Below are 24129 nucleotides of genomic sequence, written 5' to 3' on the forward strand. Positions count from 1 at the left end.
ACGCGCGCACACAGAGAGAGAGAAGATAATTGTAAAATGAAAATTGGCTATAGTTTAAATTTTGTTCTTGCTTGTTTTTTTTCTGTCAAAATGTCAGAAAGCATTTTGTATTATCCATCCGTGTTTTTAAAATTCGTTAAATGACGTCCGTTTTACTGCTAACACAGCCCTCATTATAGGCCTATGTCGGTTTCATTTAACTTATACTTGATATTATTTTTATAATAAGTGATTTGTTATGCTATTATTGGACTTCATTCTATTCATTGTCAACTGTTTTCTATAAATATGTTTGTATTGGCTAACATTTATTCAGCTAATGCGTGTCCTGTTTAATGTTCAAACGCAAAGACAGCACGTCACAAATAGAAGCCGTTTTCCCTGGATATTGGAATAATAAATACAACACTTTTTTTTCAGCATTTTTTTTTTTTACTCTTTTCTAGGGGGTTCTTAATTTTAGACAAGTTGACCAGCACACATTATATGCAATGCAATATAATGCATGCGTGTCCTATGTGTGACATATTTTGCACACAGGTAAAGGTGCCCAATATCAGTCATTTCTAAAGTAAAAAAAAGAAAATAAAAGTGTTTTTAAATATATCTCTTTATTTGATTATCAGTAAATTTGTTTTCTATACAGAGATATCGACCATAACAGCAATATTAATATCGGTTATCGGTATCGGCCACAATTTTCACATCGGTGCATCACTACTTACGAGTTCACGAGTCTGCCCATCTGTGCAAACCATAGCATGTTGAAATCCATTTTGCTCTTTATTGTGTACAGTATTTTCTATTGCAGTAAATCTATCCCAACCAATGTTAAAGAAAACAAAAACAAGGCGGCATGTGGTTTAAAACATGGCAAGTAAAATAAAAAGCACATCTGTATGTAATACAGTTTCATTATTGTTCATTATTATCCAGAGCGGCTTACTATAAATAATTTGTGCGACCAAATCATATTTTGCGCTAGTAACTGAAAAAGTTAGTAGTGCAAGTGCCACCAGTGGAAAAGGTTAGTTAGTGTGTGCAACACAGATGCGCTGCACTGTTACACTGCGTGAACTCACTCGAGGCCCACAGAGAAGGAAATGAATAGTTGAAGTAAAGTTCTTTTTTTTCTTTTTTTTGGCGCAAAAAAAAGTATTCTCGTCGCTTGATAAACTTAAGGTTGAGCCACTGTAGTCACTTAGACTATTTTAACAATGTCTTTAATAACTTTTCTGGGTCTGCAAATTTCAATCCCTTAGAAGCCTATGGAGGAGTGATCCAGCTCTCAGATTTAGTCAAACATATCTTGCGGGGTTGGAACAACATGAGGGTGAGTGATTACTGACAGAATTTTCGGGAATTTTTGGGTGAACTATCCTTTTAAGTCAGTTAGATAAAAATGTATATTGGTCTAATTTGAAACCAAAAAGTTAGACTGATTGTCCCTTGACTAATTACTATTTGGTCATACTAGTAGGCTACATACTTAAGACACAGGCTGCATCCGAAATCACATACTTCCCTACTATATAGTTGGCGAAAAACGGTATGTGACAAAATAAGCATGTCCGAATTTACAGTACTCATAAAAGAGGAGGCAAAAAGTACCCAGGTGATGTACTATTTCCAGCGAGATTCTGTAGTTTGCATTTGATGGACACTTTACTTTCCCATGAGGCCACAGGAGAGGATTTGAGAATATCATGAGAGTTGTCTGGCTTCACTGTTAATGACAATATGATAAATGTAGTATGTCCAGACTATATTCATACTACACACATTGGCTCTCATTTATCAAAAGTGCATACACCAAATTTCCAGCAAAACAAAACTTAATTAAGTGGCCAAAATCATGTCTGTGCATGTCTCCCTATATTGCGAATCCTATCTTAGCCTGTTCACTTTTCATAATCAACATAGATGGGGAAAAAATAACATTATTATTTTTTTTAACAAATATGAAACTAAATGCACTTAGTTAATGGCTACAACACGTAGCCTAATAGTAGGCCTGAATATTGTTATCATTACTTTTTTCAAGTTCGGCACGAATTACTATTAGCCTAAATGTGTTACTAAATGATTTGAATGTATTTTTAACATTGTTGTATTTAAGGACTGTATTTGTGTGTTATTTTTAAATTATTTGTTTTATGTGGTGGACAATATTGGAACGTGACATTGGAAATATTTATTTTATTTTTACTATTTAATTTATTTTACTATTTATTTTGTTTGGCTTTTATTTATTTCATGCAGTTGCACTTATTTAATTTATATTAATTTATAGTATGAGTCCCTGATTATATGTTGCATGTTCTCTTCTTGTTGTTTTTGTTGTTGTTTTTTTAGACAAAAAATGGATGGATTTATAGCGTTTTGAAAAAAAAAATACAATTGAATTTATCAACAACAATATTGTTGTTTGATTTAATAATAATTTTTCATGATGGTGATGGTCTCGATCTCCAGAGAAGTGTCTCCTCTTTGCCGTCTTCCGTGTGTCCATGGCGTAAAAGGAGGGCGTGGGGGAAGCGGATACTTGAATATGGGGCGTGTTATTCTAATGACGATCGTTTTCAGCCGCGGGATTTATCAAGGGCAGGTATTGCGTACACCTGGATTTCAAAGGTACGCACAGCTTCATAAATCAGGCGGTGAGAGGAGTGTAAGCATAATCTTACGCCAAATTATACGCCCGTTTCTACGCAAGAATGATAAATGAGGGCCATTAATACTATATAGTAGGGGTGTAACAATATATCGTGTCACAGTATATCGCAATACAAAAATGCAACAGTATGTCAGTGGGAGTATTGCACTTACAGGCATATGCCTTGGGAGGAGTGTTAACTGTTCAGGAGGGAAATGGCCTGTGGGAAGAAACTGTTCCTGTGCCGAGATGTTCTTGTGGCCAGTGATCTGAGTCTCCGTCTTGACGGTAACAGTTCAAACAGGTGGTGTCCAGGGTGAGTGGAGTCTGTGATGATTTTACCTGCTCTCTTCCTCACTCTGGAAGAGTACAGGTCCTGGAGGTTTGGCAGGGGGGCAACAATAATCCTCTCCGCAGTCCGGACTGTCCGTTGTAGTCTCCTGATGTCTGATTTGGTAGCTGAACCAAACCAGACAGTGATGGAAGCGCAGAAGACAGACTCAATGACGGCTGAGTAGAACTGAATCAGCAGATCCTGTGGCAGGTTGAACTTCCTCAGCTGGCGAAGGAAGTACAGTCTCTGCTGGGCCTTTTTCACAGTGGAGTCAATGTGATTGTCCCACTTCAGGTCCTGAGAGATGATAGTGCCCAGGAACCTGAATGACTCCACTGCTTCCACAGTGCTGTTCATGATGGTGAGTGGGAGGAGTGCTGAGCTGTTCCTCCTGAAGTCCACGATCATCTCCACTGTTTTGAGCGTGTTCAGCTCAAGGTTGTTATAACTGCACCAGGCAGCCAGCTGTTCAACCTCCAGTCTGTAAGCAGACTCGTCACCGTTTCGGATGAGACCGATGACAGTGGTGTCGTCTGCAAATTTCAGGAGCTTGACAGTGGGGTCTTTAGAAGTGCAGTCATTAGTGTACAGGGAGAAGAGCAGTGGGGAGAGAACGCACCCTGGGGGAGCACCAGTGCTGATTGTGAGTGTCTTGGATGTGTGTTTCCCCAGTCTCACTCGCTGCTGCCGGTCCGTCAGGAAGCTGGTGATCCACTGACAGATCGAGGATGGTATGGAGAGCTGGGTCAGTTTGGCTGTGAGAAGACCAGGCATGATGGTATTGAAGGCCGAACTGAAGTCCACAAAGAGGATCCTTGCATAAGTCCCTGGTCTGTCGAGATGTTGCAGGATATAATGCAGTCCCATGTTGACTGCATCATCCACAGACCTGTTTGCTCTGTAAGCAAACTGAAAGGGATCCAGCAGGGGTCCAGTGATGTCCTTCAGGTGGGCCAGCACCAGTCTTTCAAACGACTTCATGACCACAGACGTGAGAGCGACAGGTCTGTAGTCATTAAGTCCAGTGATTTTGGGTTTTTTGGGGACAGGAATGATAGTGGAGCGTTTGAAGCAGCAGGGAACTTCACACTGCTCCAATGATCTGTTGAAGATCTGCGTGAAGACCGGGGCCAGTTGGTCAGCGCAGGCTTTTAAACAAGCAGATGAGATGCCGTCTGGGCCTGAGGCTTTCCTAGTCTTCTGTTTTTTGAAGACTCGGCTCACGTCCTCCACACAGACCTTAAGCTCAGGTTGGATGGCAGGAGGGGGGAGTGATAATTGGAGAACAGGAGGTGATGCTGAATGTGTGAAGTGCAGATCAGACCGGGTGTGTGGTGTGAATGAGGGCTTTTCAAACCGGCAGTAAAATGAATTTAAATCGTCAGCCAGGTGTTGATTGTCCACAGATCGAGGGGATGGTGACTTGTAGTTGGTAATGTTCCTCAGGCCATTCCAGACTGATGATGGGTCGTTGGATGAAAACTGGTTTTTCAGTTTATCAGAGTAGTTCCTTTTAGCAACTCTGATCTCCTTTGTCAATCTGTTTCTGGCCTGGTTATACAAGATTTTATCCCCACTTCTGTAAGCATCCTCTTTGGCATGACGAAGGTGTTTGAGTTTCCCAGTAAACCATGGTTTATCATTAGTGAATGATAAGAATGTGCTGGTAGGAATGCATGTATCCTCACAGAAACTTATATATGATGTTACAGTATCTGTGAGCTCATCCAGATCATTGGTAGCAGCTTCAAAAACAGTCCAATCAGTGCAATCAAAGCAGGCCTGTAGATTCTGCTCTGCTTCATTAGTCCATCTTTTCACAGTCCTTATTCCAGGTTTAGCTGATTTCAGTTTCTGCCTGTAGGTCGGTATGAGATGAACCAAACAGTGATCAGAGAGCCCCAAAGCTGCCCGTGGGACGGAGTGATATGCATTTCTTATTGTGGTGTAACAGTGGCAGTATATTACTGTCTCTGGTGGGACATGTAACGTGCTGTCTGTATTTTGGTAGTTCACGGGAAAGATTTGCTTTGTTAAAATCCCCAAGAATGATTAAAAGAGAGTCTGGGTACCTTTGTTCCGTTTCAGATATTTGTTCAGCCAGCTGTTGTAGCGCCGCGCTCGCGCACGCGTCTGGAGGGATGTAAACATTCACGAGAATGAAAGAGGAAAATTCCCGAGGCGAGTAGAAGGGTTTACAGTTTATGAAATGTGCCTCTAAATTAGGAGAGCACATCTTCTTCAGTGTTGTTACATCTGAACACCAACTTTCGTTAATGTAGAAACACAATCCACCACCTCTCGTTTTCCCCGTTAGCTCCGCGATGCGATCCGCTCGGAACAGCTGGAAGCCCGGCAGATGTATTGCGTTGTCCGGTATGGCTTCACTCAGCCAGGTTTCAGTGAAGCACAAAGCAGCAGAGTTTAAAAAATCCTTGTTAGTGTGGGTGAGGAGAAGAAGTTCATCCGTTTTGTTAGGAAGGGATCGGAGATTCGCGAGATGAATGCTGGGGAGTGCAGTGCGCAGGCCGCGCTCGCGGAGTTTAACCAGCGCGCCGGCTCGCTTCCCGCGTTTGCGTCTGAACGCGCGTTTGAACAACAACGCTGCCCCTCCGACGAGAATGTCCAGCAAAACGTCAGAATAATCAAAAACTGTAGAAAAGGTTTCTGGTGTGTGTTTCCTAATGTCCAGTAGTTCGTCTTTGGTGAAACTGATAGGAAAAGAATGACTAAACGCAGAACAAACGAACAAAAACAACACAATAGCTGGAGAGCTCCACACCGAGGCAGCCATCCGCGGCGCCATCTTGGATCTACTGGATGTATCTTGGAGAGTGACAATATTTGTGTATGATTCTCGTTTACAGAGTTCTAGTGTCAGCACGACATTAAACTAATATATATATATATATGTATATTTGTATAATAATGCAATGGGGAAATATTTGTGGGTCCTGATAATGCAGAATGTCTGATGTTACCAGTAAAATGTGGCCTATACATTATTTTAAATGTATCTAGTCAGTGAAAGAGTGCATGCATATTCATCTACAATAATTCTGTATTTTCAGCTTCAGAATCATCAATATTGTTATTCTGGTGTCTCTATTGTCCTGTGCTTTGGGTTTCCAGCACCAAATCCAAACTTATTCATTTACACCCACAGTGTAATTCCAAATTTAGCATTTTAATCAACAGTTAATTTTTGTTAACCTTTTACCATATGTCTTGGAGTATCGGAATAATATTGTGAGTTCAGTATTATGATATCTATCGAATCGTAACATGAGTGTATCGTTACACCCATGATATATAGAACATAATTTTTAGCGGTTGCAAAGTAGTTATTCAAAATATGTACCTACTCAAGACAAGAGAGCATGTGATTTCGGATGCAGCCACAGTATTAACATAATGGCTATATTTATGCACTTATGCAAGCGCAATAAATATAACATCACAGGTGTCGTAACATTAAAATATTTGCTTGCATTATTGTTATCTTTTTATTTTTTGTATTTGTGTAAATTAGAATGTATTTAAGGCGCTTTGTTAACATTAAGATTATTTTAAATATGCCAATTAAAATCTAATATTGGCTTTCTCCAGGTATTTATAATTTTATCAAAATTATGTTTTTACAACATATGTTTACTTTCACTAGCCGTCGCGTATTTGCGAACTTTCAGCGGTAATCTCTTGAGTGAGAACTAGATTACAGGCTTCTGTACGCCGCCCGCCTGCGATGATGACTGGGTTTTTTAAAGGTTTCATTCTCTCAAGTCTGCACACGATGCATCCTTGATATCAAGAACACATCCAGGTACTTTCTCTGTAGGCCTACTTGCATTCTTGAGTATTGGAACCAGATTGTAACGGTTTATGATGATGTAGTAGCTACAAGAACACAAGGACTGAAGATCGCTTAAAAACTCATATTGAGAAACCGCCTCTGTGTCTCATTTTTTCTGTCGTCAGAGTTAAGAGAGCCCTGCTGTCACCCAGCCTGTGCTATCGGCTACAATGAGTGGCAAATCGGCCCTCAACAAGGCGGTCTTTCTTCCGAATGATGAGCGGATGTTGGCAGCCGTGCAGGTGAAGAGGAGGACGAAGAAGAAGATCCCATTCTTGGCTACAGGAGGCCAGGGTGACTACACCACATTCATTTGCTTATCAGGTAAAGTCTAACCTCATAACCTCATTATTACTGCTGCTCAAGTTTGAGCTTAGTGATTTGATCCCTAATTATTAAACTGGCTCGTAACTTCACCCACATCTTTGAGCTACAGACATGAACAATTGCTCAAATCAGGTTTATTAATAATTGGTATTTACTTTAATTTAGAACTGCACTATCAGTGGTATCTAAGAAGTGTTGAGATACTTTTATAGTTTTTATTAATATTTTGAATTTTTTTAATAAAGATATTTTGTTTTAATTTGTTAAAGTTTAAATTAATGTATTGTGTTTTTGCCATTTTTGTATATATTAATTTTTTTATTTCACTCTTAGAAAAAGCAATAGCTTTGGCAATTAGTTGAAATAAATTTAGTTTGAGGGTTTTTGTATATATATTTTATTTCAAGTTATGAAAGTTTTTTTTTTATGGTTTCGGTTGTCATTAACTATAATAACCCTGTTCACAATTGTGACGGAAAAAAATTACAGGATTTACTTTGAATCGAGCATTTACTTGGCCATTCGCAAAGACCCGCCCCCTTTAGTTACTGTTGCTATGTCCGACAAGGCAACCCGCTATCACGCCACACCATGCTCTCACGCAGTGAATAATACATCGCGGAGCAGAGAGGACACTGACAGACAGGACAGAGCATGTTACTTTTGATATGAAACAAAGTCTTACCTTTCAAGTTTGGTCATTTACATAAACAACAAATAACGTTTTGTGGCTCTCTAATGCGTCTGACAAACTCATGTCTCTTAATCGCTGTAGCGCCTCAGATAAAGCTGCTCGTGAACCAATAATCAATTCCTTATAGTTAATTTATAGCATCAAATAAACATGAATGAACATAAGAAGGAATGTTGTTTTAACCGCGGAAAGACGTCAGTTCACACCGTTCAAATCCTCCAACGTTAATCTACTAACTCTCCTGACTGCTTTGTCGGACAAAAATGGCGGATTCGGCGGATGGCGGATTATGATTGGTCAGATTGCCTGTCAATCAAACTCCCTGGGAAGGCTCAATTACGAGCTACTCATGTGTAAATAAACATGGTGCTGTGCTTCATTCTGAAACACATAGTGCATATATTTATGTAATTAAATCGTAGCCTTAGTGATTTGATAATTGCACAAAGCCATATCACGATTTTGGTTTGATTTTGTAATGTACATTCAGGTTGTTGTTACCTCTTCTCGTTGGGGACATAAACACCCTGTCATATCCCTTACTTAAACAGACCATATCATGCCCTTACTAAGTCTTGATTTAGTTTTTGGGGTTAACTAGAATAGGTTTTCATGTTTGAATGTTGCAGCTCTTCCCAGTCTGTCAGGAACGCTCTTTTTAGTTCCTGTCTCTATGAAGCCCCTCCTTCTGAAAAGCACACTGTGCTCTGATTGGTCGGCTGGATTAGTGTGTTATGATTGGCTGAGCGCTTCAAATGTGTTTGGGAAATGTCCCACCCCTTACCATAACCGCCAGTTTCAACACACTACTAAATAACTCAACCAGGCCACGCCCCTTTATTCTGCGTATTCATTAATTAAATGAGGAATATTGTGACGTGTCTGTTTCCGGAAGAAACTCAAGACTACAATGGAGGCGTTTCAGGGAGTTCAGAAACACTGACACTGATATAGAGAATAACTCCCGCTGGAGGGACTTTGCAGATCTTTTTCATGCTCAAACAGCAACATTGCACACTCTAAAGAAAGCGTGATATGTCCTCTTTAAATGTCAGACATCTTTCTATGTGAGTGGTTCTTGTCTAGAATAAGCTGCTTAGTGAACCAGACTTCACTTCTAGTCAGGAGTTTGTTTTTCAAGACTACAGAAGGATTTATACCATGTGCAGTCTATCCGCTTGTGATTGATAACACCTGTGTCCCTGAACTGTCTATGATCAATATAAGAAGACAACTGCTTTCCAAAAAATATTACTACAATGAGTGTGAGTCAAGTGGAGGCGTTTCCTCCGTCTCGGTGCCAACACAGAGTATCGGTCCAACTGAATCACGGTGGAAGAAATAAATGTTGTGGAGCTGCTGGACGCCTCAGGGCTCGACTGCTCCGTCACTGCAGACTAATGAATCCCAAACTCTACTGCAGAATGTGTGTGTGTTTCTGTGAACTCTGATTCAAAGAAAATTAAAAACACTGGAGAAAATGAACAACAGAGGACAGTCCTAGCTTTACTACTATTGAAATGTAGCACTGTTATTAGTCAAAGGCAAGGAAACGAGACTTCTTGGAAATATGGAACATATCACTATTCATAATAGAATGATTTTACTGTGGTTAAATGGAGTGGTATATTGATTTTATAAAATGTTGGTTATCAGTATGTAGGGCTGTGCCGGTAAACTTGACAACCGCACCACAGCGGTGGCTGAGCAGCACTGGCGGTGATCCTCCAAAACACATTTTTTTTGTATGTAAATGCTATAATAAAAGCAATAATAGGTTAGCAAATTAAATGTTACATCACAGCCATGGAAACGTTGGGATTTGTGACGAATGAGAGAGTTGTGCGTGAGCCCATAAATTTAAGCTTTGTCGGCTTTGTATTCTGATTTGCGATCCGGTCACCCGATTATCAGCGAATTTAATACTATTTTTTTTATTATTTTTTTATTTTTATTACAGTAATTATAACATTTCCTTACAATTGGATGGTACCTGGAATCTTAGTCAAGGCATTCAACAGTTGGGTATATTGGCTAAAAATAAATAAAATAAATTAAAAAAAAAAACAACAGCAAAACATATTTTGTGAAACAGATATTACATCCAAAATTATAAGAGAAAGAAAAAAAGGGACATAAAAGTCATCAATTGTAGTAACAATACAATATGTTGCAAGGCAATGTCAGCCAACCAAATATTACAGCTGTTTTGTAAATTCGTATAGCTATAGTTATATATTTATTACTCTGCCTGTAGTTTGGGTACCAGATCCGATCCGTTTTCAAATTTTTTTTATGAACTATATACAAAAGAAAACATTTGAGGATGATGCATTTTAATCCAGAAGTACTCTCATTCCCAATATGGGTATTTATTTTTATTCCTATCATTACTTCTTTCATTCCATATCCTTCGTAACTCTTATTCAATAATTCTTAAGATTTCCCTTCTTTTCGTAAAATTTTTCAAAATTTCTACACTAGGTCTGGTCTAAGTGGGAGAATGTAGTCTATCCATTTTCTCCATAGCTTGATAAATTTCTCGGACTGTAGCCGAAGATTCATTGTTAACCTCTCCATTGTGTAAATTTCATACACAATTCCCAGCCAATCGTTGATTCCCGGTGATTCAGGTTGCAACCACTTTCTAGTTATAGCTTTTTTGCAAGCTATCAACAGAATTCTCATTAAATATTTATCAGATTTATCTTCTGATTTAACATTTGTAAGACCCAAGTATAGAGTTAATAAACTAAATTGGATGGGTTCCATTAATATATACTCTCTAAACTCTTATGGATTTCTTGCCAATATTTTTGAACTTTAGAGCATTCCCAGAATATATGGCTATGATTTGCTTCATTCGAGCCACACATTCTCCAGCAGATTGCATTTTTGCTTTGATATCTCTTCTGCTTAGGAGTGAGGAAAAATCTAGTGACATTTTTCCAGCCGAATTCTCTCCAGGTTGAGGAATGTGATGTCCTCCACTGTGATTTAAGTATATTTGCTCAATCTTCCTCTAGGATTTACAAATTTCCTTCCATTTCCCATTTATTTTTAATGTATTGGGTATTTTCTGTCTTGTAGACTTTTATACAATTTTGCAACTATTTTAGTCATGTCCCCCGTTTTATAAATTGAAATAAACATTGTGAGAATATTGTTTTCCTTGTCTTTATATTCCCTTATAATATTTTCAATTTTATGTCTTATTTGTAAGTACCTATGAAAATCCTTATTACATAACAAATGTTCACATTTGAGTGTCTCAAAATCCAAAATTTGTCCTTTATGTAAAAACGTACAGTGTGCTGTGAGGCCTTGTTTAGTCCAAACTTTAAAGCTATGGTCTATAGTATTTGGAATAAATGTTGAATCATAAGCGGGCCAACTCAATATTGACACCAGGTCTATCAAATTTTTTTTTTTTATTATATCTTGCCAAATCTTTAATAAAGTATTTGTCCACGGATTGAATTCTTGTATATACATTTTAATCAAGTGTTCATCTGCCATTATAGCTTGTATTGGGGGTCTTTTAAGGTCAGCATTTTCTATTTCTTTCCATCTGGCTTTAAAATCTGGATTACATAGACATAATAAAGGTCGTAATTGGGCTGCACGATAATATTCCTCTAAACATGGCAAGGCAAAGCCACCTTTTTCTTTCTTTAATTGTAGTGTCTTAAATGTTATTCTTGTTTTTTTCCCTTGCCATATAAATCGTGATATCACTCTGTCCAATTCAATAAAGTTTTGTTTACTTATCTCTATTGGAAGTGTTTGGAAAAGATACAAGAATCGCGGAAGTATATTCATCTTTATTGATTCAATTCTACCACATAATCCTAGATATGGCAGAAGATTCCATCTAGCCAAATCTGATTTCATTGTAGAATATAATGGCTTGTAATTTACTTCAAATAGGCGTGTGAAATCTTTGGGTATTTGAACCCCAAAGTATTTCAAATAGTCCTCTCCCCATTTAAACTTAAATTTTCCCTTCAAATAACTAGATGGTTGGCAATTAAAAGTTAAGACCTGGGTTTTTTGTACATTTAATTTATAGCCTGATAAATCTCCAAACAAAACCAATGTTTCCACCAAAACATTTAATGATTTGTTGGGTTGTCCTAAATAAACTAATATATCATCTGCAAAGTGTGATAGTTTGTGTTCTTCTCTATTTATGTCTATTCCCTTAATGTTTGTATTTTGTTTTATATATTGGCTTAACGGCTCTAAAAATAAAGCAAACAAAAGAGGGGAACATGGACATCCCTGCCTACATGATCTTTCTAAGATAAACGCTTGTGAAAGATTTCCATTAACTTTAACTCTTCCTGTTGGTTTATTGTATAGTGCTTGGAAGGCTTTAATAGTGGTATGGAATCCAAACTTTTCTAATACCTTATAGAGATACAACCATCTAACTGTATCAAATGCTTTTTCTGCATCTAGTCCCAGAAACACAGAATTGATCTTGTCATGCTGTATATTTCATAGGATGTGTAATGTACGTCTAATGCTATCTTGTGTCTGTCTTTGACGAATAAACCCTGTTTGGTCAAACTGAATAAGGTCAGGCAATATAGTCTCCAGTCTTTTAGCCAAAATCGATGTGTATATTTTATAATCTATGTTTAAAACCGAAATTGGACGATAATTTTTTCACTCTAATTTATCTTTTGTGTCTTTAGGGATAATTGTTATTGTCGCTTCCCTCCAGGAAGGGGGAATCTCCCCCTTTTGTAGAGCCCAGTTGCACGCAGTTTGAAGTCTTGGGACTATCTGTTCTCGAAAGCTTTTGTACCATTCTGATGTGTATCCATCCGTACCCGGGCTTTTGTTAGCTTTTAGTCTTGCTATTGATTTATTTATTTACATTTCTGTAATTTCTTTTGTTAAATCTAGCATTCTGCTCTTCAGTGACTTCTGGTAGGTTTAAAAATACTCTCTACGGACAAAAATACTCTCTAAACTAATAAAAGAAAAGACTCAAATAGCCCTTATACAAGAGACACATTTAAATGAAACTGAGCATCAGAAACTTAATAAAGGGGGATTTAAATATCTATTTTCAGCTTCTTATAAATCTGGACACAGACGGGGGGTTGCGATTCTTATATCAAATCAAGTAACTTACGAGCATTTGTCAGAAAGGAAAGATAAAGAAGTTAGATTTATCCTTATTAAAGGGAGAATAAATGGGTTTTTAGTAACTATACTCAACATCTATGCCCCTCCGGGTAGTCAATGGTCTTTTTTCAGACAAATATTTAATATGATATCTACAGAATCTGAGGGCATACTTATATGTGGAGGAGATATGAATATTCGCTTATCAAAACTGGAATATTCAAGGAAAAATCCTATACTTCAAAACCGGGTGAGCAAGAAAGTCAATATCATGTTAAGAGAAGGGGGTATCATTGATATTCGGAGAAATTTCTACCCATCTGGATGAGACTACACACACTTCTCAGCTCCCCACTCAACGTACAGTCGAATTGATTACTTCTTTACGTTTCTTAAACACAGACACAGAATCCATTCATGTGACATTGGAACAATTGATATATCAGATCATGCACCTATAGTAATGACAATAAATATTAACGACAGTTTAAGATAAACCCTTTGGAAGCTGAATTCAAGTATACTAAATAATCTGAAAAATCTGAAATCTGAAATTGAATCTTACTTTTAAGGAAATGATAATGGAGAAGTATCACCAACAATTATTTGGGATGCCTTTAAAGCAGTCTTAAGAGGAAAAATCATTGCGCATACTGCTTCACTAAAGAAAATGAGACGAGGGAAAATTGAAAATTTACAATCACAACTGAAAGAGGCTCAACGGGTTCATAAAAGAACAAATGATCCTGGTGAAAAACAGAGAATTCAAAGATTACAGAAAGAGTTAGATGCCATATTAACAGAGGAAATTCAACGTAAGCTAATATTCCTAAGACAGAACTATTATGAATCAGGAAACAAGTCAATGAGACTCTTAGCATATATACTATACTAAGAAAACAACAAGCTTCAGGGATTTTTCCCTGAATATTCCAGTTTTGATAAGCGAATATTCATATCTCCTCCACATATAAGTATGCCCTCAGATTCTGTAGATATCATATTAAATATTTGTCTGAAAAAAGACCATTGACTACACGGAGGGGCATAGATGTTGAGTATAGTTACTAAAAACCCATTTATTCTCCCTTTAATAAGGATAAATCTAACTTCTTTATCTTTCCTTTCTGACAAATGCTCGTAAGTTACTTGATTTGATATAAGAATCGCAACCCCCCGTCTGTGTCCAGATTTATAAGAAGCTGAAAATAGATATTTAAATCCCCCTTTTTAAGTTTCTGATGCTCAGCTTCATTTAAATGTGTCTCTTGTATAAGGGCTATTTGAGTCTTTTCTTTTCTTAGTTTAGAGAGTATTTTTGTCCGCTTTTGAGGGTTTAATATACCATTAACATTGAAAGACATAACTTTCAGTCTCTGCATATTGGTCTCCAACTCAAAATTATGCTTAATACCTGTACTTCTTTTACAATATCCATTTTCTGTCCAACATCCTCTTGGCTGCAATGAACTTCACCCACAAAACAAAGCAAAGTAGAACAAGGAACATACTGTATCATGAACATTGTAAGAATATGATTCCAAACTTTTAGGACTTCCAGAAGTGAGGTTCTAAAAATCACCCATACTGTGTTTGGGAAGATCAGTTTTAAGGAGGGTGTCTCTCTTTTCACCACAGGATGGCCCTCCATGATCACCTCAACGTGATAATCACTCATCTCTTCTGGCTAGTAATTTTCACGATGCTCCCGATCCTAATATCTCGATTTAACAGACATACTAATGACACAACAGACACGGAAAGAAACAAACGAAAAAAACAAAAAACAAATCCGCGTTCTGTATCCTAGTCTTTCAAATCAAAGATGCGCGAGTCTTGGTTCTCATAACGAAAAAAGAAAAAAATGCACCTGCGAATCAGTCAGTGTATCCGTTTACGTAACATTAGGAGAAATTCAGTCCATGCTATGAACTCGTGCTTATCTGGCAAAGAAAAAAAAAAGAAAAGAAAACGGCACTTATATTCGCCGAGTGCATTCGTGCCATCAAATTAACTATCTTCCGCGGGTTCTCGATCATGTCTGAATTGCTGCTCGTCTCCTACGTTCTCTTCTATTACTGCTTCTTCCTCTTTGATCGCTCGTAGTCCACGTCATCTTCTGGATTTTCTCCATCAGCGTCTCCGGCTGCTTAACTACGGTAACAGGTAATCCCCTCTCAGCCATGTCTCTCGTCGCTTCTGTAGCAGAATTGTACATACATACTCCGTCTTCATAGAAGACCCTCATTCTGGCAGGGAAGGGGGTTTGGAAGCGTAGGCCCTTTTCTTTTAAGATTTTCTTTACCTCTGCGTATTCCCTTTGTTTTTTCACCACTCCTGACGCATAATTATGATCAAAGTTTATTTGCTTGCCCCTCCAAATAAACCCTTTGTTTTGCCACGCAGTTTTGATGATTTCTTCTTTTGTTCTATAGTCCAGAAATCTCACAATGACAGACCGCGGTGCTGATCCAGGAGGTGGAAGAGGATTAAGAGCTCTGTGGGCTCTCTCGATCTGCAAATTCATGTCAGTAGGCAGTTTCAAATTTTCTGTTAGCAACTGCTCGATAAAGGCCTTCATTGATGAGTGATTTTTCTCAGATCCTTCGGGTACAGAGTAGATTCTTATGTTGTTGCGCCTGTCATGTCCTTCCTGGTCAATTATCTTTGCTTCGAGTTGGCCGTGGAGTTTAAGTATCTCCGTCATCACCTCTTCTGTAACCTGCATTCGATCCTCCATTGTTGTTATGCGTTCTTCTGTTTTGTCAAGTCTTTGGTTTGCTCTGTTGATGTCCTCTTTGAGCTCTTGGAACTCTTTCTTGTTGTCTTGACGGAACTTTTTTATTTCTCTGAATATCGTCTTCAAATCCACGTCCATGTCCCCATCTTCCTCGCTATGATTAGCTAGTGATTCAGCGTCATTAGCCTCGAGGGCTCCTTCAATATTCTGTACCTTTTTCTTACCTTTAACTTTATTTTGTCTGTCTTTTGTCATGGCCCTAGACTTTTCCAAATCAATTAGAGGAAAAAAAAATTGAGTATTTTTATTTGCTTAGGCCCTTTTCGCCACTTAGTTGGGAGCAACTCGTTCTCACGCTGCCATATTGCTGTCGCCCAAACCGGAAGTCAATTTAATACTATTTCATTAGTTATTCCCCTGGAAATGGAATCTCTTGTTTCTTTTCCCTAATCTTCACTCACGTCTCAGCCATATCCGCAGGGGATTATAAATGTTTCTTCCTTTGGTTCGTTTTAAAGTAGGCCTATTATATTAGCATTCTTTACTGTGGTAAAGTAGAAAAACGCAGTAGGAAAGCTCGCCTACCTTTTTATTTGCACGTCAAATTCTTTTTAACACAGTTTGTGCTTGTTATTAGACTTGTTAAGGCGCGTCAAGATTATTTGTAGTCTGCTCTACACACACGCGTGGGTGATTTTAGTTTCGCTTTCTCTGGTAGTGTAAAATCAAACATAGCCTAAATGCCTTGTCCTTCTGGAAGATAAAATTCGCTCTTCAGACCTTTTACAACAAGTAGAAAACATGAAGATATAAAAAAAAAGAGGGAGATGATCTTTTTCTGTTCTTGTCTCACATCCCTGATCCCTCTCAAAGCGCAGAGCTATAGGCTATATCACAGATCTTTGTGTGGAAATATTAAACAATGTTTTTTTAAATATTTAACTTTATTATATTATTTAAGTTAATATTATTTACTGATATTTATTTCAATGCTTTACAGGCTTTAGTGTGATGATTCATTGACGCAAGTGGTCAAATAAACATAAATGTTTGTTACGAAATGGATGTTTGAGGTGGTAAAACACTTTACACTTAAACTATATTATTGTTTATTCTGATAAATTAATTAATCCAACCATTTTTTGAGGATTAGTGCCTTTTATCATAAAGTGCCCGTATTATGCTATTTTAAAGGTTGCTAATTTTGGTTTGGTGTCTTGTGCAGTTGGTTTACATGCATGCAAGGTCAAAAAAATGCTTGAATTTTCTCATAATATACACTGCAGTATCAGCTCTTTTCTCGCGGTGTCTGAAACGGTTCAATAAATTCAGTCTATCTCTAAACCCCTCTTTTCCTAGAGTCTGCTCTGCTCTGATTGGTCAGATGGCTGACAAAAAGTTGCTAAATGTATTTTTTTTTTTAAATTTACGTAAACGTAAAAATATCTTATTTTTGAAGAATTTTCTGAGCCTGATGAAATCGGTATTAAATACGTGTTTAATACTGCAAAATACGCTCGATTGGTCAGTTACTGCCCTTGCCGCCCAGAATAAATGAGAACAACCCAATCGAGGGAAGGAATTTGTGGAAACTGGTTCCTAATTATTGTGATCTAACATTTGCCTTGCATTTCAGGATGAAAAAAACAAACATTTCAGGTGAAGGATAATCCACTTCTTACCTCAGAGACTGTGTTATGATTTGTATGACCGTATTGTTTTTTATTGTGAGTATTAGGTTTATTATTATTTCTGATCACTGTTGATATGCTATATTTTTACTATTAAACTCTTACGACAAACATGTAGTCTAATATCTTCAATTGTTGCGTATACCGAGCTGCAGCAGACACATTTGTAAACGACTTTACTCTGACCCATTGTGCGAACTGTCTCTTTAATACCGCGTGGTTTATATACATGTTGCTGCTGATTGAGCTGACATTTTTGACACCCCCACCAAACGAGAAAACATCTCAAACCCCGTTGCACATCATTTTTCCAAAAACGTTTTTCCCCGTTGCACACAGCTTTTCCAAACTCTTCTAGTCTCAGCTACAACTACAGTGTTTGAGGGCGGGGCAAAGTTGATGTTGTTCACCCAATCAAGACCATAGACTGGCTTTATGCAAATTAGTTACAAACCTACATAGGTACGTAACAGGAAGTGAGACTGGATTTACTGACGACTCATTTCAGGCAGAAAAAGCCTTCAGGCAGAGCTTTTACATTAACAAACAGCACTATTACACACTACATGAAGGTAATATCTGAAAAAGCATAATGGGGCACTTTAAGTAACTAATAAATTAGTAATAAATAACCATATTATTATACTATAATTATTATTACAAATAATAACAACATCATCAACAGTTTGGCTGTGTTACTGTTGCAAATTGACTGATCCAGAATTATGCAAACCCTCATTCCTGGCCAATCCTATAAAAATAATGCTTCTGTTATATTGCAGATTAATATGAACATGTAAACCAGTCCACATTCTCACAGACAGTCTGAGAAATTCAAGTCACACACAATGAAATAAACATTATCACAAGTGGGGCATGTGGTTTTCTCTCTGTCAGATTACAGATGAAGTGCTTCCTTGACTTCCTTGTTTAAGCAGTTTGAGTAATCTAGTGGAGATTTTTTTTAGAGATAGCAGAGTTGTTGAACCAGTCACATTTTCTACATTGTCATCTAGTCCCTTTAGGGCAACTCCAAATATGTAATTTTAAAGAAATGTGGTGAAACGAGTGCTGCTACTAGCTTCGGGGAAGGGAAAAATAGAAAGAACTGGGGTCCGTGAGGATGGGGGAGAAAAAAAAAAAGAAGATGACTTACTCGCAGAGCACTCTCGTACAAGGTGCAATTTTATTTACAGTGCCAAACAGGAAGTCAGTCCACAGTGAAATATATATTCACAGGTGCGCACAAAAACTTAAAGTACCAAAAATAAATCAAATAAAAGAATTAAGATGAAAAATCTCCACAATGTATCCAACGTAGGCTACACAAAAGGTTTGCTTGAGGCACCGCAGTTGCACTCTCTGCACTGACTTGGTTAACAAGTCCTGATTGTGAGTCTGGCCTCCCTTTTTATAGGCCAGACTCCGCCTTCTTTGGCAATCCCCCATTGAGAGGTACAGATATATAAACTCTAGCCAGTGACATAATACATACAACAATGTTAATCAATCAACATTAAACCATATTTGTCCTTGGTAATTATCAAATAAATACATCTATCATTATCAACAACACAGAAACACATAAATAGCAAACACTTAATTCACACATAATCCCCCCTTAATCACACGACAATGGTTTCACCGTCTTTGGTGGCAGTGCGCCGGCGCGACCTAAATTATACGTCATAAATATCCGCCCTTCGTCTGCTCTGTTTGGTCGACACGGCGTTTACCCACCAAAGCCAGACTACTCCCATACAACAAACAAACGAATGAAGACACGCGAACAAGACACAGACGATGTGTGTGTGTGTGTGTGTGTGTGTGTGTGTGTGTGTGTGTGTGTGTGTGTGTGTGTGTGTGTGTGTGTGTGTGTGTGTGAAATAATCTGGTATGCGACTGACTGAAGGGAAATGTGGTGTGGAGAAATGTCCGCGAGCCATCGGACCGGCGTGTGCACCCGCATTGCAGACGGCAAAGTCAACAGGTGAGGACGGGAATTGAGAGTGAATGCTGTATGTATGCTAATGTGTTTGTGTGTGCAAGCCAGTGCTGCTCCCTCAGCGGTGACGATCAGACAGATTTGTCACATTACTTTCCCCCTCTTCAAGCCGAGTACTGGCCGGAAACCTGGACAGATAGTCGGCCACCACGTTTAGCCTTCCAGGTCTGTGCCGGATCTTAAAGTTAAAGGGCTGCAGTGAAAGGTACCATCTCATTACTCTGGCATTGTGATCTTTCATAGAGTGTATCCAAGTCAAGGCTCGGTGGTCTGTCTCCAGGTCGAACTCTCTTCCGAGGAGGTAATACCGTAAGCTTTCCAGGGCCCACTTAATGGCGAGACACTCCTTCTCAACTGCCGAGTAGCGAGTCTCCCTTGGCAAAAGCTTACAGCTGAGGTATACAACTGGCCTCTCATCCTCCTGGGTTCCCTGGACCAGAACCGCCCCAAGTCCTGTAGCGGAGGCATCTAACTGGACCAGGAACCTTTGGGCAAAGTCAGGACTTTGCAGGACTGGACTGGAACACATTTTCTCTTTCAGAGCACGAAATGCCATCTCACAGTCTTCAGTCCACGGGACAGGGTTTGCCATGCCTTTGATCAGTAGGTTGGTCAGGGGTGCGGCTACAGAGGCAAAGTTTGGGACAAACCGTCGGTACCAACCCACTAGTCCTAGAAATGACCTCACTTCCTTCTTGGTATTTGGTCTGGGACTTTGACGGATGGCCTCCATCTTGTCAACTTGCGGACGTAATTGCCCATTGCCCAGATGATAACCCAGATAGTTTGCCTCTTGTTTTGCCCACTCACAGTTTGCCACATTTAATGTTAATCCTGCCTCTGTTATCCTTTTCAAGGTCTGTCTCATGTGCTGGAGGTGTTCTTCCCAGGAGTTGCTGTGTATGACCACGTCATCCAGATACGCTGCAGACCACTCCTCACATCCTTGTAACACTCTGTCCATTAATCTCTGAAACGTTGCTGGAGCTCCATGCAGTCCGAAAGGAAGGACGGTAAACTGGAAGAGCCCCAACGGAGTCCTGAAAGCAGTGTACGGTCTGGAAGTTGGCTCTAGGGGTACTTGCCAATATCCTTTGCAGAGATCTAGAGTGGTGATGTACTTGGCTTTTCCTATTCTCTCCAGCAGATCATCTACCCGTGGCATCGGGTATGCGTCGAATTTGGATTGGGCATTGAGCTTACAGAAGTCGATGCAGACACGTAAAGATTCATCCTTCTTTGGGACTATGACCACGGGACTGCACCAGTCACTCAACGATGGCTCAATTACTCCCAGCTCTCTCATCATCACAATTTCCTTCCTCAAGGGTTCCACCAGTCGCTCAGGTACCCGATAAGGTCTCTGTCGGGATGGGGTGGAGTCGGTAAGGTGTATGGTGTGGTGAATTATCTCTGTCCTTCCAGGCCTCTGACGAAACAGAGTGGGAAAGGGGTCTAGCAGGTTCTGCAATTCTTGGCGCTTGACGTCCTCTAGGTGAGTTGGACTCACCACAGACGGTTGCCTCTCTGCGGCCTCAGACCCATCTTCCTCCTCCACATCCTTCACCTTCCGTACCATCAATGCTGACTCAGGTTTTTCCCCTGGTGATTCTTTTAATAGGTTAAGGTGGTACGTTTGCTTGGACTTCCCCTTGTCGGGATGGTGGATCTCGAATGTCACTGGCCCCATCTTCCGGACCACAGTGTATGGCCCTTGCCATTTCGCTAGTAGCTTGTGTGTTGAGTTTGGCAGTAAGAATAATACCTTCTGACCTGGTTGGAACTGTCGTAATCTTGCGTATTGATCATACCACCGCTTTTGTGCTTGTTGTTTCGCCTGTAAGTTTTCTTTTGCTTGTTCCCGGTACCGCTCTAGACGGTCTCTCATCTCCAACACATACCGAACAATGCCTGTCTCCTCGGTTTTGCCTGCCAACTCTCCTCCCAGCTCTTTCGCAGGAGGTCCAGTGGTCCTTGCACTTGCCATCCATAGAGAAGCTCAAATGGTGAGAAACCTGTCGACGCTTGAGAAACTTCTCTGTAAGTAAAGAGAACAAAAGGTAGCCACCTGTCCCAATCTCGTCCCGTGTCTGCGACGAACTTCCGCAGCATATTTTTGAGGGTCTGGTTAAACCTTTCCACCAGGCCGTCAGTCTGTGGATGGTATGGGCTTGTTCTGATGGCGGTAATGCCCAACTGTCGGTTCAGTTGCCCCATGAGCTTTGACGTGAAGTTGGTGCCTTGGTCCGTCAAGATCTCTTCTGGTATTCCTACCCTGGAGAAGAGTTGTACAAGGCAATGGATGATTTTTGGTGTGGTGATGGTACGGAGTGGGAAAGCCTCTGGATATCTTGTTGCATAGTCACTGATTACCAGGATGTACTGGTTACCTGAACTGCTTTTCTCCAATGGCCCCACAATGTCCATAGCTATCCGCCTGAAAGGTTCAGAAATCACAGGGAGAGGTTGCAGGGGTGCTTTGCTCCGCCGGGTCACAGCACTGGTTTTCTGACATATGGTGCATGTTTTGCAATGTGTCAGTACTTCAGCATATAATGTTGGCCAGTGAAAACGTGAGCTGATACGTGCATATGTCTTTTGTTGGCCTAGATGACCAGCCCACGGAACTGTGTGTGCTAAGTGCAAGACAAGTGGACGACAACAAGTTGGTACAACAAGGCGGGTCACATCATTGACTTGCAAATACAACACACCATTCAATAGCTCATACCTCTCATTACACAGATTGGATAGTTTGTCAGAAGCAGTTTTCTCAAACAAAGGTTTCAACGTCTCATCATCTCTTCTCTCTGCTGCTGTGCATCTAGGAACTGACGCATTAGGGAAACCATCCCCTCACCAGCTGTAGTGACTGGAGTGATTGGCTCAGTCCGTGGTGACCTGGACTTTTTCGAGGTATCAGGAAGCTCTGCCATCACTTCCTCCTCCTCTGAAGTCCCATCCGAATTCCAAGCCTCATCCTCCATCGTCGCTATCTTCATCTGTGATCGCAACCCAGTCCTGGGTTTTCTGCCTTTTGGCGCTGTCTTGCGAGTAGCCATCCCACTTCTGACACCAAACATGTGGTTTAAATTTCCAGAATTAAAGTTACAAATTAGGCCCATGTGTAGTTGGGATCAGCGCGTCTGAGTGATCATTCTTAAAGATGGTTTGAGAGCTACCAGGGATTTCCCAGGTTTGCCTGGATCTCACTAAAGTGATAAACAAAACTTTATAAAAACCGAATGTGCAAAATCAGCCTCCACCATCACACGAGTTTTGGCTTTTATCATCCAATCGTCCTGCCTCCAAAGAGTAAGTGCTGAGTGTCTGTGATTCTTCACCACATTTACTGCACCAAGAAAAGCCCTGAAAAGTGAAGCCAAAACGTCTCGATCGCCCCCCGGTGACCGGTCCTAGTATAGCTCATAAACCCCGCCTCCCTATGTTATTCAATGGGACGTGAGACCAACTAAACATTTAAATTACACTTCACATATCTTTTTTCCAAAGATAGTTTCTGTCATTTACTGTAGTTTTCATCACGCTGATGTATTCAAGTGTTTGTTTTTAAAATAAGTTTGTTTTAGTTAGTTATTTGATGCTATAAAAACGGCACTGTGTCGTACATGATTGACAGCTGTGATTGACAGGTTCTCTGAGCAAAGTAGTCCCTGAAGCAACAACGGACTTTTTATCGGGATCTTTGGAGGACTGAGGAGATTGGAGCTTTAAATTTAATATCTAAATTTCTATAATTAATTATTTCACACCGACATAACGGTTTGTTCTGCAGCAGAGGTGCGTGCTTGCGGTTGATTCAGCGAGAGTGAAGGCGGGACCAGAGCAGGACGTTGATTTCGTGGCTTTACTTCCTGCTCACTACTGCGCATATCTGGTCCCGAAATCGCAACTGCGCATACTCAAGTCCCAAGATGTCAGGGCCATATATCGGGACAATGGCGGCTTCACTTCTCGCCAATGGAAGAGAGTGAAGGGGCGTCGTCCATCTTTTTTTACAGTCTATGTACTGCACGGTCATAGTTTCTGTGCCTTTTTAAGTCATATTTCTTTGATTAAAAAAATAAAATAAATCGAAACCAAGCTTTTCATTTAAAGTTGTTGTCATCTACCACTGACTGGTTTTTCATTCCATTTGTTTTTTTTAAATATATTATGGTTTTATGGTGTTACATCCTAAATGACATCCTGAAAAGTAGTAATACTATTTTATTTACTATATAATTAGTATTTAGTGTTATGCCTCGTAATTCTTGAATTTAGAATAATTTCTTGTAAATTAACGTGATTTCATTATTTGCAAGTTACAACATAATTTTTCTGTCTTACAATTACTTGAAAAGCTCAGAATTATGGATCCTTTTCTTATAATTGCTAGTATTCATTTTAAGAATTGTCCTTACCAAATATTTACTTGGGATGGAGGGTAGATAACAAATACAAACGTGTCTTTGTCCATTCTGGAATGTCTGGTATGAATGTACTTTTTGTTTTGCTTTGAAAGTGTCTCTGATCTGTGTTTCACATACTTCACAAACCACCTTTTTGGACTACAAGCCTAATGAAAAGAGGACATATATTCCTAAGCTAACTGTCTTTAGAAGGATATTCATAAAAATGTTGTGACCTAAAATGTTTCAGTGTCATGAAACTGAAAATTCAATTC

At 39.4% G+C, this 24129-nt stretch overlaps 1 protein-coding gene across 1 annotated transcript in view; it reads left to right on the plus strand.

The window, feature by feature from the left end:
- Window positions 1-24129, plus strand: part of stxbp6 (syntaxin binding protein 6 (amisyn)) — a 72906-nt gene that overhangs the window by 12678 nt on the left and 36099 nt on the right. Inside the window, exon 2 of the mRNA XM_077238593.1 lies at window positions 6969-7167. Within this exon, the coding sequence (XP_077094708.1) occupies window positions 7014-7167 (154 nt within the window). The 5' untranslated portion in view covers window positions 6969-7013. The remainder of the gene's footprint in view (window positions 1-6968; window positions 7168-24129) is intronic.

The sequence above is a fragment of the Siphateles boraxobius genome, unplaced genomic scaffold (genome assembly GCF_051911475.1).
Source record: "Siphateles boraxobius isolate OS27281-9 unplaced genomic scaffold, OSU_SipBor_1 22, whole genome shotgun sequence".
Lineage (NCBI taxonomy): Eukaryota > Metazoa > Chordata > Actinopteri > Cypriniformes > Leuciscidae > Siphateles > Siphateles boraxobius.